Below are 16,234 nucleotides of genomic sequence, written 5' to 3'. Positions count from 1 at the left end.
AAATCTGACTTGTCTATTTATATATACTTTAGCTAGCAAATATAACATTTTCAAGACCCTTTTCCTGGAGAATCGGTGGTATTTGAATGTTTTCACTATGAATCCTGCAATTTACTTATGCTTAAAATCTTTCTTCGAGTTGCATATGTATAAACTCCTTTGTCAGTATTGGTTGTGTAATTACTCCCTTAGAAATGTCATATGGTTATTGCAAACATATTTGAAAAAGAAAAGTTATTTCTTAACAATTTTAAGTTTTTGTTATAAATCAGATTTATTGATACTTGGGTTAAAAGATTATTTTTTTCCTTTTAGATTCTTATTGGCAGGCCTTGGAACTGGTTGTTTATTGGTATTTAACATAGACTTTAACAAGTGGCACCATGAATATCAGGAGAGATATTAACCAGTGGACCATTTCATCGTGATTACATACATGCGCTGCATCAAATAAGGATATTTGAGGCAGCAAATCTGTTTTATTTATCTGTAATAGTACTAAAAGAGACGCTTGTTTTACTGATTAATATCATCAGTTTAACAAAGGTCTCGTAAGGCATATTTAGTTTGTCTTCAACTGTTATTTTTTTTTGAGCATGCATATTAAATTTATTTAATATTTATATCTATTAAATTGCTTACTAAAGTTTCTTATTTCGAGGGACTTAATCTATACTGTAGTTTGAGTCGAGTAGGATATATTGTTCTCACATATATATAGTATAAATATATTTGGAAAATATTATTATTTACTCCAAGGAGGAGAAATGATGTAAAGAAATATATTAAATTGTAAATATTTATTTATTTCTCAAAAGGTTGTGTGTTTTGTGTGAGATGCTTGGTCTTCAAGTAGTACTAATTTAGTAGCTATTTCTAGTTTTGTACACATTTTTGTAAAATTACAATTGAAAAGATTGAAAAATGATGAAAATGAAAAAAAGATTGATACTAAAAAGTAATAGATTATGATTTGTTATCTATAGTAGGACTTAAATAAGTATGTATGTAGAAAATTTCTTTTTTTCAAAATTTGCTGCAATCATATCCACAATACAGTTTTTTGGAAAAGATAAGAAAATAATTCTTTTGCTTTCGAAAATAAAACGAATCTCTCATATAAAGGAGATGTGATATCATAGTAAGACATTCCACATGAAAAAATTTTGTGCTGTTTTTTTGTGCAATCAATCTGATGCTGTGTTTTGATAAAGTGCTTGGGTAACAGTTAAATATATGTGTGTTAGATTTCATATTGAGGAAATGTATATACGTCTGTTAAATTGCTTATATTGCCAAATACATTCCAAGTAAAGAACAATAAAATAGAATTGAAATTTATTTTGATATATATAGTTCGTTTTGTGGTTATACATTTTACGAGTGACAACTGACAAATTTCATGGTTTAAAAGCTTCTTATGGTAGAATCATAATGTTGTGATTTCAGAATAAAAATTATTAAAACCTCATCAAAGTTTGCTATGTCTTGTTTGTCAGAAAAAATTGAGACAAAGGACTCTAACATCACCTGAAATTTATCATGTTCATGTCAGCAGATAAAAATAAATATGAATGTTTTGTTAGTCTTAAGATTTACACCTAACAGTTAGATAATTGCCCAGCCCTATTTATATTTTATTGCAGACTCACTTCTGACAGTAACTGTCATTTAAAAAAAAAGAAGTAGAAGGATTTTTCAACCTAATTATTGCAACAGTTAGGCGTGTGTGTTTCTACACATGATGTTGTTGTTTATCTTTTACCAAACTTTAGACCATTATTGATTGTTAGATTGTTAAAAGTTTGATATACATGAATGTTAACATTTATTTTATATGCAGTATATTTTGTTAAAGGTGTATTTATACTTGTTTTATTTAAGATCCATTATGTTTCCATGGTGTTTGTTGGTTATGTTTATAATTATTTTCAAATTGTAAAAATGAAGAAAATAATCTTTTTTATTTCCTGAAAGCTTAAAATCATAAATCATAGATAATATATTACACTTAAATTCAAAATCTGATTATGGTTTCATTTTCAAGAAATTGATGGGAATTTCTGATCATCATTTTGTTCCTATTGAGACTTCTTTTAGGAATTATTAGTATTAAAAAAAAAAAAATGTTTATTTTTAATTAAAATTTCAGATTCTTAGACTTATTTCTGCGATGAAAATAGTTGACTCAACTCTCTACTCATTACCAATATATTAAAAGAGAAGTATATACAAAATGTAGATAAAGACCATCTAGATATTTAAGATTTCTATGTTGTACTAGTTTAAAGACAATATGAGGTATATTACATTTTTTCTTCTATGTAACCATTTGGTTCTGTACTATCGTTAGACATTCATTTCTTCACCAAGATAAAACACAAAATGGTTATGAGGATGATGCTTAATGCTTTTATTTGAAAAAGAGTTTGTATTTAAACCAATATAAAGCGGTATAATTCATTTATAAAAGCTATTTGATTAGTTTTCTGTCAGAATTACACTTATAATGCATACTGTGTGAGAGAATGCAAACGTCTTGTGAATAGAGACATATCATTTGAATAATTTATAGATGTTTGACAGTGTGATTTTTATGTGGTGTAAACAGAATTGTATGGTCACAAAGAAATCATGTTTCACAATGCAAATAATATATTACAAGTATATTCTGACTTTTTATGTTTTATTCTATTGCCATAATCACAATTTACAATGTTGTACTCTTGGTCTTCATCTTGATAGTAGTGTTCCTCAGTTTATTTGCTGAAATCTATAAGTGCAATAAAGTATAGGAAGTTCACTGGTAAGTCCATTGTATCCCAGACTTCCAGAAGTTTTAGAAATTAATTTGATAATATACAGTTTTTTGGTCTAACAAACAAGATGTTTGGCACAGACTAAAGTTCACTTCTGAAGCCAAGCTAGTTGTCATGCCTTAGCAAGGTAAACAGTGGATAACCATATAGCCCTCATGGCAAAGCTTTTTTTTTTTTATCTATGCATCATCCAATTATTAAAGAAGATAAATTCAATTTATTTACCACTATTAATACATTGATCTTATACCTATCCTTCACATTTGGTAGGACATATTATCCTTCTTTCTCTATGGACAAATATATATTGCCAGGTAAGTTTTGAACAAGATTACAATTGAATTACACTAAAAACCATAGCACTTCATCACTACCTCTCAAAAGTTGAATGGTGGTTTCATGAATAAAATATACACCTGAAGCAGATTTCCTCCTTTCATCATTGTGTTCATGGCTATCACTCCTGATCTTGAAAACCACACGGATTGCTGTAGTAAATGTAAAAAAATATATTGACTCGTAGACTACAGGTGTGATTATCTATACTATTAAACGAGAAGACCTCATTTTGTGTGTCGCTTCTCTTCCTTCCACAATAAATCAAACATCATGCCTCTGTGTCCTATAGGTAACATGCTTAGTCGCATTTGTCATCCATTCTTACGATTATTCAGATTGAGTTATTTTGGGAGAAAAACGACATAAAAGGAGTCCGTATATGATTCCGTCATCAGACTGACTTTTAGTCATAGATAAGACTTACGGTTAGAGAAACATGCACAAATACAACCTATCGTATGATAGATAACAAAAATGAAAAATAAATAAGCCAATCAGAGCGTTCTCCATATCATGGTGTTTAGATAGCAAGGCCCACAACTATTATACCTCCTTATAGAGGACAATTATTTTTCGCGTTTATCGACATGTTAAGTACGATTATACTACTTTAATGTATAGTCTAAGAGACTGTATTCTGTCTACTGTTTTCTTTAAATGTTTACTATTTAAGGGGTCATACCAGTTGCATATATATTAAAATAAGTAAAACATGTGACACAAGTACAACCAATCGTGTGATAGATAACAAAAATGAAAAATAAATAAGCCATTCAGAGCGTTCTCCTTATCATGGTGTTTAGATCGCAAGAATCACAACTATTATACCTCCTTAGAGAGGACAATTATTTTTCGCGTTTATCTACATGTAAACTACGATTATACTACTTTAATATATATAGAGACTCTCTGTGTTCTGTCAGGGACTTTCTATGTTAGTATAGAAAGTCCCTGATTCTGTCTACTGTTTTCTTTGAAATGTTTACTATTTAAGGGGTCATACCACTTGCATAAATAAGTAAAACATGCTCAACTTCATCTAAAACTACCTCGACCAAAAACTTTAACCTGAAGTGGGACAGACGGACGGACGAACGACCGAACGAACGAACTCACGAATGCACAGGCTAGAAAACACAATGTCCATAAATGGGGCATACAAATTTATTGTTGAAAGGGAAAATATTGATTTAGCAAAAATGAAAGTAAGGTAGAGATTAGAGGAAGGCAGGACCTTTTTTGGGGCGTCGGGATCGGGTGTTTTTAAGCTCCTGATTTTGTTCACAAGCTCTATGTGCCCGCGATTTCGCGGGTGTGTTCTAGTTTAAATTTACTTTATAAACTTAGAGAGTTACAAACAGACATAAACGAACAATTGTGTAAGTTGGATGAATTCTGATGAATATTGATTAGTCAGTTATACCTGTATTGTGTTCACTGAGAAGATAAGAACATTGACCATCTTGTGTCAGTTATACCTGTATTGTGTTCACTGAGAAGATAAGAGCATTGAACATCTTGTGTCAGTTATACCTGTATTGTGTCCACTGAGAAGATAAGAGCATTGAACATCTTGTGTCAGTTATACCTGTATTGTGTCCACTGAGAAGACAAGAGCATTGGCCATCTTGTGTCCGTTATACCTGTATTGTGTCCACTGAGAAGATAAGAGCATTGAACATCTTGTGTCAGTTATACCTGTATTGTGTCCACTGAGAAGATAAGAGCATTGAACATCTTGTGTCAGTTATACCTGTATTGTGTCCACTGAGAAGATAAGAGCATTGACCATCTTGTGTCAGTTATACCTGTATTGTGTCCACTGAGAAGATAAGAGCATTGACCATCTTGTGTCAGTTATACCTGTATTGTGTTCACTGAGAAGATAAGAGCATTGACCATCTTGTGTCAGTTATACCTGTATTGTGTTCACGGAGAAGATAAGAGCATTGACCATCTTGTGTCAGTTATACCTGTATTGTGTCCACTGAGAAGATAAGAGCATTGACCATCTTGTGTCAGTTATACCTGTATTGTGTTCACTGAGAAGATAAGGGCATTGACCATCTTGTGTCAGTTATACCTGTATTGTGTTCACTGAGAAGATGAGAGCATTGACCATCTTGTGTCAGTTATACCTGTATTGTGTTCACTGAGAAGATAAGAGCATTGACCATCTTGTGTCAGTTATTCCTGTATTGTGTTCACTGAGAAGATAAGAGCATTGACCATCTTGTGTCAGTTATACCTGTATTGTGTCCACTGAGAAGATAAGAGCATTGAACATCTTGTGTCAGTTATACCTGTATTGTGTCCACTGAGAAGATAAGAGCATTGAACATCTTGTGTCAGTTATACCTGTATTGTGTCCACTGAGAAGACAAGAGCATTGGCCATCTTGTGTCCGTTATACCTGTATTGTGTCCACTGAGAAGATAAGAGCATTGAACATCTTGTGTCAGTTATACCTGTATTGTGTCCACTGAGAAGATAAGAGCATTGAACATCTTGTGTCAGTTATACCTGTATTGTGTCCACTGAGAAGATAAGAGCATTGACCATCTTGTGTCAGTTATACCTGTATTGTGTTCACTGAGAAGATAAGAGCATTGACCATCTTGTGTCAGTTATACCTGTATTGTGTTCACTGAGAAGATAAGGGCATTGACCATCTTGTGTCAGTTATACCTGTATTGTGTTCACTGAGAAGATAAGAGCATTGACCATCTTGTGTCAGTTATACCTGTATTGTGTTCACTGAGAAGATAAGAGCATTGAACATCTTGTGTCAGTTATACCTGTATTGTGTTCACTGAGAAGATAAGAGCATTGACCATCTTGTGTCAGTTATACCTGTATTGTGTCCACTGAGAAGATAAGAGCATTGACCATCTTGTGTCAGTTATACCTGTATTGTGTTCACTGAGAAGATAAGAGCATTGACCATCTTGTGTCAGTTATACCTGTATTGTGTCCACTGAGAAGATAAGAGCATTGACCATCTTGTGTCAGTTATACCTGTATTGTGTCCACTGAGAAGATAAGAGCATTGACCATCTTGTGTCAGTTATACCTGTATTGTGTTCACTGAGAAGACAAGAGCATTGACCATCTTGTGTCAGTTATACCTGTATTGTGTCCACTGAGAAGACAAGAGCATTGACCATCTTGTGTCAGTTATACCTGTATTGTGTTCACTGAGAAGACAAGAGCATTGACCATCTTGTGTTTATCCTTAAAATGATTTAACAATGTTATCCTTTCTGCTTTGTGATTAGGTACTACATTGGCATTTTGATGTAACCTCCTGCATAGTGACGCCATGCATTTTGCTACTGTGTTTTAGTCAGTTGTGTTGTGTTGAACATTCAGGGGTCGAATTTAAGCTTTATTGTGTACTGGCCAGCCGGACCAGTGGACTGAAAACTCTACTTGTCCGGCTCCAAATCTACTGGTCCTGCAAAAATGACATTCATTTGACAAACACTAAATTAATGATCGATGTTTAATTTTGTTTTGAAGCTTTCGTTTACATAAGTTAGACAGGAACAAAGGGATAGTCTTGATTCTGATTTGATTTAAAGTTTGAATATATAATTTTCCCTGCCTTTGATTCCTAGGGTGCCTTCCTGTCTTTTATTGCCCTAGATTTGTTGTGCTGTTCTGATTGTTCATGAGCAAGAACAGAAACCAATTGGAAATTTGACGATCCAGTTACGAAAATGTTTCCTATCTAGGTCTGTCACTGCAATTTTTTCACGTGTTGTACAGTTCATTAAATTCCGATCTACTATATAATTCAACCATTCGCGATCTTTTCCCCATGATTTTTGGTATTTGCGTTTCCTTTTGTCAATTTCATATACTTTATTTCGATCTTCCTTTTGATTTTCACTTATTTTTTTTTTGTCCGGCGGTTAACTCCTAAAAATTTCCACATTTTATATTGTTGTGAAGGACGCTCACCCGAGTTATTAATTAACTTGATCAATTGTAATGCCCCCCGGCACCGTGTAATTGATTTCACAGGTAAATTGTTTTTTTACGATGCAATCAGCGATTTTTATCGACAAATATTTACTGGTCCGCAGGACCACCAGCTGAAAAAATCTACTGCCGTCCGACGCACATTCTACTGGTCCCGGACCACCGGACCAGCGCTAATTTCGACCCCTCTTCGGCTAGACATTTCACCCCAGCCTTGAAATTAAAATGAGTCATTATTTATTATAAATATTGTTACCAAGATGTGATGTTAACTGGAGGGGTTTAGTTTGTTTTGTATTGAGCAGGTGTTTATTAATAAAATATTGCGACTCCTGGAGTTTCGCAATAATACAACTGGAATTCTGATATATGATACTTATACATGTAAGAGGCTTTTTTCTTTGATCGCAATAATTAAACTTGCATTTTTGTTAATTCTTCAAATATCTTTATAATACATGCACACAATAATTTTTGAATTAACAGTATTTGGATTAAAGTGTTGTGACATTCTCGCTATGATAAAAATGATTCCATGTATTACACAAGAAATTATGTCATTTTAAAATATACATTGACACAGATGGGGCCATTCACAGGCTGGTACAGAATTGGGAAAATGTTCGCCAACCTTGTCGCCAACGTCGCCAACATTCTGAACAGTACCCTGTTCGCCAACGTCGCCAACATTCTGACCAGTACCCCTGTTTGCAAACGTCGCCAACTTTCTGAACAGTACCCCTGTTCGCAAACATTCTGAACAGTACCCCTGTTCGCCAACGTCGCCAACATTCTAAACAGTACCCCTGTTCGCCAATTTCGCTAACGTCGCCACCATTCTAAACAGTACCCCTGTTCGCCAACGTCGCCAACATTCTGAACAGTACCCTGTTCGCCAACGTCGCCAACATTCTGACCAGTACCTCTGTTCGCCAACGTCGCCAACTTTCTGAACAGTACCCCTGTTCGCCAACGTAGCCAACATTCTGAACAGTACCCCTGTTCGCCAACGTAGCCAACATTCTTAACAGTACCCCTGTTCGCCAACGTCGCCACCATTCTAAACAGTACCCCTGTTCGCCAATGTTGCCAACGTCGCCAACATTCAGAACAGTACCCCTGTTCGCCAACGTCGCCAACATTCTTAACAGTACCCCTGTTCGCCAACGTCGCCAACATTCAGAACAGTACCCCTGTTAGCCAACATCGCGAACATCGCCAACATTCTGAACAGTACCTCTGTTCGCCAACATAGCCAATGTCACCAACATTCAGAACAGTATTCCTGTTCGCCAACATTTTAAACAGTACCCCTGTTGGCCAACATTCTAAACAGTGCTCATGTTCAAAAACTTCTTAAAACATTCTAAATAATGCCCTTGTTGTTCAAATTCTTCAACATTGGAAATATTCTTAACAGTACTAGTAACACTGTTTGCTTACAATCAAAACATAATGAAGGTTCGCCAACTTAAAATATATTTGGTGTTAGATAAATATAACATCTTCTTAGTTTCGCTTGTGTTTGTAACAATGCATTTAATTTAAATTATCTGTATTACTAAAAAATTATTACACCAGGGTTTTCATTATCACAAACTAGTCATCAGAGGCGGATTTAGGGGGGGGGGGCCCAGGGGGCCCGGGCCCCCCCTTTTTGGGAAAAAATTTGGTTGCTTATATAGGGAATCACTGAAGGGTGACTGGAGCGGGCCCCCTCTTAGGTCAGTCAGTGGGCCCCCACTTATGAAAATTTCTGGATCCGCCACTGGTCATTACATTAACTAAATTTCATCATTGATACAAAGACATAATTCATAAATAAATCAACATGCAGACATCTTATATGTCATGTTCAGGACAATTAAGTATTTGATAACCAACCTTTTATGGTAATATACTATACAAAACACAAAAATGTTGTCATTCCTCAAAGCTAACAAAACCTAGTTATTCAGAAGGGATATCGATATATAGATATAATCCCATAATCAGGTTCGCCAAATTCCACAACTTCCAAATAATTTTAACAAGTACCCCTGTTCTACAGTTTAAGAGTCTTTCAAACAAGTACCACCTGTTTGCCTTAAAATTGCCAACATTCAAATCATTAAAAAAACATATAAAAATAAGAATAAATAAAAAAAACTCATAATGACAATCAATAATTAAGAATATAAGGGATATATACTTGACCATCTTTTGTGAAATAAAAAAATCATGCAAATCTAATACCATCTCTAAAAAGTAATAGTTTAATCAAGTTGAACAATTGCAAGCCAACCTATCCAGAAACTAAATAGTGCTACATTTTTTATAATTAAATAGCTATAGCCCATAAAAAGTTTCCAAAAAGGAATACAAAAATCTTCAAAAAAAGACTTATGTACCAGCCTGCTAACAGCCATTTAAACATCATTATAAAATGTAACAAGTGCTTTTAAAATAAAAAGCAGTAACTCAACAGTGAAAATCAGGTCAATGACGTACATATGACAAACATTTATAACTTCGTAACATTATATATCTGCATAAAAATAAAACGTAAAAAGCATTCAATTCTTTAAGTTTAAAATAACTATAGGCTCTAAAGAGCCTGTGTTGTTGACCTTAGTCTAAGTGCATATTCTACAAAGGACACATACTCTCCAACATTGCTCTTGTCAGATTATCTCAATTCATTACAGATAATAACTAAATAATAGACAAAATTTGCATTTTACACTGTGTACTTTTTACCATGTCTGCCATCTTCATTGGCAGGCGGACGGGGTCAGAGTACATATATTACAAAAAAATACATACTCCAATTATAATTTTAGCAATGTCTGGTAAAATTTTACCTACAAGTTTCAGATTACATTTTTGTTAAAGTAAACCATGTAAATAGAAAATTTTAAATGAACATTGTATAAATTAAATTTACAATGTATATTCAACTAAAGACTTCTTGCTGTTGTGCAATACACTGTGCTGTTGCGCAATACTTAGTATGCTGCTGAGCAATACTTAGTAAATCTTTTGTCAGACTATAAACAAATAAAGTTCAATAACTTCTAAATGTTTTATCAGAAATTTATAAAAAAAACTAAAGGGAGGTTATCTTAATAGATAATAATCAGTCATCAAATTTTAATAAAAACTGCTTTAAGCACTTTAAGGATATTGTCCAAAACTTGAAAATCAACCCTTTTATGAATAAAATCTTAAAACTCGGAAGCGTAAAATCTTCAATTTATAAAAACCAAAAGAAAGCTTACAACAATAGATATAAACAATTTACCAAAGTTTAAAAAAATGCTAAAAGAATTTTTTAGTTACTGTCCGAAAACTGGAAAACCCCCCTTTTTGTATAGAATAAAACCCCATAAATCAAAAAAGGTATAGTATAAAATTTATAAAAACTAGTTGCTTTCTTTAAAAAAAAGAAATGCAATCGTAAACCCAAAAGCTTAATTGTTTAATAAAGATGTGTTGTTTTATATTAATTTTGTTGTATAAGATTTAGAAACTGACAGTTATTGTTTACTTACTGTAACTTCTTTTCAATGTGGGGTGAAATATTCTTGTTAAAAGAATATTATTTTCATCTCCTCTCTCCCGAAAGACAACATGCTTAGTCACCCACCGGATGTTCCATTCTAATGTGCTGGTTTTTTTTTTTTTAGATAAGATTTAGTTTTAAGACTAAAGTTCAATTTCAAATGTGAAGAAATCTAATCAATTAATCAAGATTAACTGTTTATGTAGCCAGTTTGAAAATAGTTAAAAATACTAAGCTGCATTTTTTTTGACAATCCCCAAATAAAAGACGTTTTTGGAAAATGACGCTTTCAGCGGCATGATCCAATACTATTGACCTGAACTTCCATTACATTTCTCTGCCTACCGCGCTTGGTTCGTATTTACTTTCCATTACATTTCTCCGTCTACCGCGCTTGGTTTCGTATTTAATATTTTACATACAAACTGGGGAATTATCTTGTATTATTTTTGTTTAGTAATCAACCGGGAACCAGTTTACATACCTCCGGTCCTTCTTATTACCAAAATGATCGAAGTGTACCAACCAATGTTGTTAAGATACTCATAAATCTATTTTTATAACTTTATTGATTATGTGAAGTAAAACTAAAACATTGTTAAAACATTAAAGATATATAATTAATCGGGGGAAACTTGATAGTCTTCTTTTTACAAACAACTGCATTTTTTATAAGAAAATATAATGTGTCCGTGTTCGTCCACTTTCTACTGGTTATAAGACAGATCGAAGTACCGGAAATCCGACTCAATCTTCGTTTTCAAAGTTACAACAGTAGAGTCTGTAACAGACTGTATCTGTATGACATGTGAATAAATCGTCGATATCGATGCTGGCTTTAATACAACGGTTTTATTGGCGGGGCGTGAGAACAGATTTGAAGCTCTACGTTTGATGCGTCCAGCACAGGAAAATTGTACGGTGTTTTACTTGGTGGAATGTCAATACACTCACAGTTAGAGTTATTCTTTACTTGCTTTTCCACAATAATTGTTGCGTGGTATTCTTTGAATTTCTCGGCAATTATGGTTCTCTTCGGACATGCTTTTAAGAGGAATTAGTCTGGTTCAATAGCGTGAATCAGTCCCTCAACTACTTTTGGTGGATATTTATTTCCCCGAGGGTATCACAAGCCCAGTAGTCAGCACAAACACAAAGCTGACATGAATTATCATTGATATTGTTATATTTTTATAAATTAACTGTTTACACAATTTTGAAATACTAAGGCTTTTCTACCTCAGGCAAAGATTACCTTAGCTATATTTGGCTAAACTTTTAGGAATTTTGGTCCTCAATGCTCTTCAACTTCGTACTCAGTTTTTGGGTTCGAGCGTCACTGATGAGTCTTTTGTAGACGAAACGCGCGTCTGGCGTATATATAAAATTTAGTCCTGGTATCTATAATTAGTTTATTTACATAAATACTAACTTTGAGATCTTGTTGTAGTTCCAGTTTGACAAGCATTTTGGAGACTTAACCATCCTCTCTTGACTTGAAATATCCGGTGATAAATTTTGCCGCTTGACATGTTTATTTTTGTTACCGGTTAGGGTCGCATATACTATGGCTCCATATTAAATTATGAGATCAATTCCTAAAGGTCTATATATAGCTAGTTCATTATTCAATCTGACACAAATTATAATAACTGGAATGCCACCCAAGTTGAATGTATGGTGACCCACTGAGAACAGCATAATTACAAAATGTACTTGGAATTGTGTTTAATACCATGATTGTTCAATGGCATAAACTTAAATGGAGACAGAAAAACCACCACTTGTTGCTAAAAATTCTATTAAGTGGTCAAATTGAACTCAACCCAGGCCCTAGAATGCCACGCTGGCAATGCGGTTCATGTGGAAAAAATGTCACTTGGAAATGTAATGTTCTAGAATGGACTCTTGTAAAACTTGGTACCATGTAGACTGCCAAGGAGGTATGCAAACAACAATGTATAACATAATGGACAACAGTAACCTGTCCTGGAATTGTATTAAATGTGGACTCCCAAACTTTAGTAGTTCATTTTTCAACCAAACTGATATATCATCATCAGTCACAAACAATTCTTTTTCATTGTTAAGAGAGATTGGTAGTCCTGGACAGCCACATGCTTGTTCATCACCAATATAACAAAAGAACATCAGAAAACAAAACAAAAAAGGTATAAATACCCATAGGAGTATCCCTATTTGTCTAATCTTCAAGACCCCAAGGGTGACTGGGGTATAGAAATATGGTCACTTGGTCTTCTCCCGACCGGCAGTAAAACGCTTGCCTAAGTGGGACGTCCGTTTGGCTGTGCGGGATGTATCAAGTTCGCAGTCACGTCCGGTCAGAAGGGGGACGTTAAATCCGATGTCTCGTGTAAAGAGAGTGTCACGCTCTTTGCACGTTAAGAACCCTTGCAACAACTCTTTGAGGGGTCCGTAGGTGGCCTGTTGCAAGGCAAAATTTCTGTCCCTTTCCAATATACCCTCATTTTCCAGTGGCAGTCCAAATTATCCCGACCATCATCTCAGATGGCCTCTATTGTATCAACCTACCTATTGTATTTATTGTGAACTTGTTCTCGTCCTGAATATGCATGAAATATTTGCCACTGTACGTTAAGCAACCAACAATCAATCAATCAATCTAATCTTCAATGTGAAATAAAACAAGTATAACAATATTGCGTAAATCTACAGAAATAGAATTTGCTTCAAGTAACAGAAATAACTATGTCACTAGTTACTTATTTAATGAGTATGTGGGTAATTAGTCCTATAACATATGACCTCAGGAACATTATTTACTATTTCTATTTACTGTTCTGATAATTTTTTTTACTATCAATACGTCACACTTCGCATTCAATTAAAAAAAAAATGAAAATATCAGTATAAAAACGTTAAAAATTGAATAAGAATGCGAAGTCATGTGTTATAGGACTAGTGGGGTATAAGAGCTTGTTACAACAGGCTCTTCATAATCATTTGGTTTGAAAGGATACTAGTAGTCTGTTTTCTTGATTTAGAAAAATGTAATTGCAAGAAAAAAATTAAACATTACGTTACATTACAGTAGTCATTGGAAACTGTAGATCATTCAGGTAGTCTTGACTCTTGACCTGTTCATTTGTATAAAAAAAACCCAGTCATTTGTCATCTTCACTTCACACACACATATACGAATATCAATTATATGCTTACGAGACATGTTGCAATGTTCAACTTATTACGGTATGTGAAAATCGAGACTTGCATAAAAAATATCCCAATATTAGAGGCAGTGGCGTCATTTTTCCTCATAGCTTTCAGCTCTTTGATTTGAAGACGTATCAAACTGGTTTATATCTATGGGTTTATATACATATAACTACTCTTAATATCATAACAAAAATGTAAAATCTGCAAATTGCGGAAGTAAATTTTTGTTTTTTCCTATCCAAAATACTTATACATAATTTCATTTAATGTTTTCATTTTTAAATATTGGTGGTTTTTTTTTCATTGGCCATCATATAAACGATATTTTTGATTAATCTATAAATACTATGACAACAAACTCAAATCAAGCTTTTGGAGTGAAACAGTATAAATTATGAACTTTTTCCAACAAATCTCACTTTCTTATTTCTAGCTTATTCTTTTGTAAATTAGCTCAAACAAAAAGAAGCTGTAGCTTTGTTGTTTTTATACGGCTGGGCGATAGAAACTGAGAAGGAAGCAGGAACGAAAAGGGCCAATGCAGTATACATGTAGTTCATGTCCAGTATGTAAAGTTTTTCAATCGCCTGTCCGTTGAATAAGGATATTGATTTTCATTTTAAGAAAAATAATTTGTACTAAGGTGTTTTTGTCGAGCCTGCAACTTTTGTTGCAGAAAGCTCGACATAGGGATAGTGATCCGGCGGCGGCGGCGGCGGTGTTAGCTCACTTCTTAAAAGCTTTATATTTTAGAAGGTGGAAGACCTGGATGCTTCAAACTTTGTATATAGATGCCTCATGTTACGAAGTTTCCGTCAGTCACATGTCCAATGTCCTTGACCTCATTTTCATGGTTCAGTGACCACTTGAAAAAAAAGTTCAGATTTTTTGTAATGTTGAATTCTCTCTTATGGTAGCACAATACAAAGATTTTTTTACTTCCAATCACTAACCTTTAAAATGCTGTAACTTTCTTATGAATGCATAAAAAATAATAAAAGAAGTATATATAGATAGATAAAAGATTAATCTTTTATATGAATGCAATATTTTTATTATGCAATCATTATGTAATCAATTATTATGTAATTAGTGGAAAAATCTAGGTCAGTTCACTTGAATGAATTTAGCTCTATCATCTCTTTAACTATACAGAAAATTTTAACGAAATCTTAATCAACACATCATGGGCTTCAAAAGGGTGTCTCAAATTGTCCCTATGGGATTCCATTCTCTCATAAATCTGTAATTAGTGTAAACATCCTAACCACATAAAAGAAGATAATGTTTAATTAGGTGTAAAATTTGTTCTATACATTCTATCTGAAATCTGAGACACCCTTTTGTAGATAATGGCCATAGGAACAACGTATAATAAAATCAATCCTCTAGGAATACCTATGCAGAAGCTAATTTCATTTGAAAGTGGAAATTTGGTGAAAAATATTTTAGACACAGTTAACATTATAATTGGTTACATAATTGTTGCATAATACTAACATTGCATTAATTTGAAAGAGTAATATGTTAGCTATCCAAAACTACCACTTTTATAAATTTTCAAGCATTATTAAGAAAGCATTTTAAAACTTGGGAGTTGGAGTTATGAAATCTTTGTATTGTGCTGCCTTATTATAAGTAATAGGTTAACTATATTTGGTATGTGCGTACCTTGCAAGGTTCTCATGCCCATCAGACAGTTTTCACTTGACCTCGACCTCATTTCATGGCTCAGTGAACAAGGTTAAGTTTTGGTGGTCAAGTCCATATCTCAGATACTATAAGCAATAGGGCTAGTATATTAGGTGTATGGAAGGACTGTAAGGTGTACATGTCCAACTGGCAGGTGTCATCTGACCTTGACCTCATTTTCATGGTTCAGTGGTTATAGTTAAGTTTTTGTGTTTTGGTCTGTTTTTCTCATAATTTATGCAATAGGTCTACTATATTTGTTGTATGGAATGATTGTAAGGTGAACATGTCTAACGGACAGATGTCATCTGACTTTGACCTCATTTTCATGGTTCAGTGGTCAAAGTTTAGTTTTTCAGTTTTGGTCTTTTTATCTTATACTATACGCCATAGGTCAACTATATTTAGTGTATGGAAATATTTTATGAATTATATATTAGTCGCGCAGGTTTTATTTGACCTTGACCTCATGTTCACGGTTCAGTGACCACTTGAAAAAAAGTTAAGATTTTTTGTAATGTTGAATTCTCTCTTATTATAAGTAATAGGATAACTATATTTGGTATATGCGTACCTTAGAAGGTCCTCATGCCCGTCAGACAGTTTTCACTTGACCTCGATCTCATTTCATGGATCAGTGAACAAGGTTAAGTTT

At 33.7% G+C, this 16,234-nt stretch overlaps 1 protein-coding gene across 2 annotated transcripts in view; it reads left to right on the top strand.

Moving 5' to 3' along the window:
• The window catches only part of LOC143085511 (neurobeachin-like), a 239,768-nt gene extending 237,096 nt beyond the window's left edge, over positions 1–2,672 (top strand). For both annotated transcript variants that reach the window (XR_012981352.1, XM_076261893.1), the window contains exon 59: positions 316–2,672. Coding sequence is in view for 1 of the 2 variants with exons in the window: in XM_076261893.1 (XP_076118008.1) it covers positions 316–406 (91 nt within the window). In the remaining variant the exon portion in view is untranslated. The remainder of the gene's footprint in view (positions 1–315) is intronic.
• Positions 2,673–16,234: the final 13,562 nt, after the last annotated feature.

Source organism: Mytilus galloprovincialis, chromosome 8 (genome assembly GCF_965363235.1).
Source record: "Mytilus galloprovincialis chromosome 8, xbMytGall1.hap1.1, whole genome shotgun sequence".
Classification (NCBI taxonomy): Eukaryota; Metazoa; Mollusca; class Bivalvia; order Mytilida; family Mytilidae; genus Mytilus; species Mytilus galloprovincialis.
This window is presented reverse-complemented; position numbering and strand designations above follow the sequence as displayed.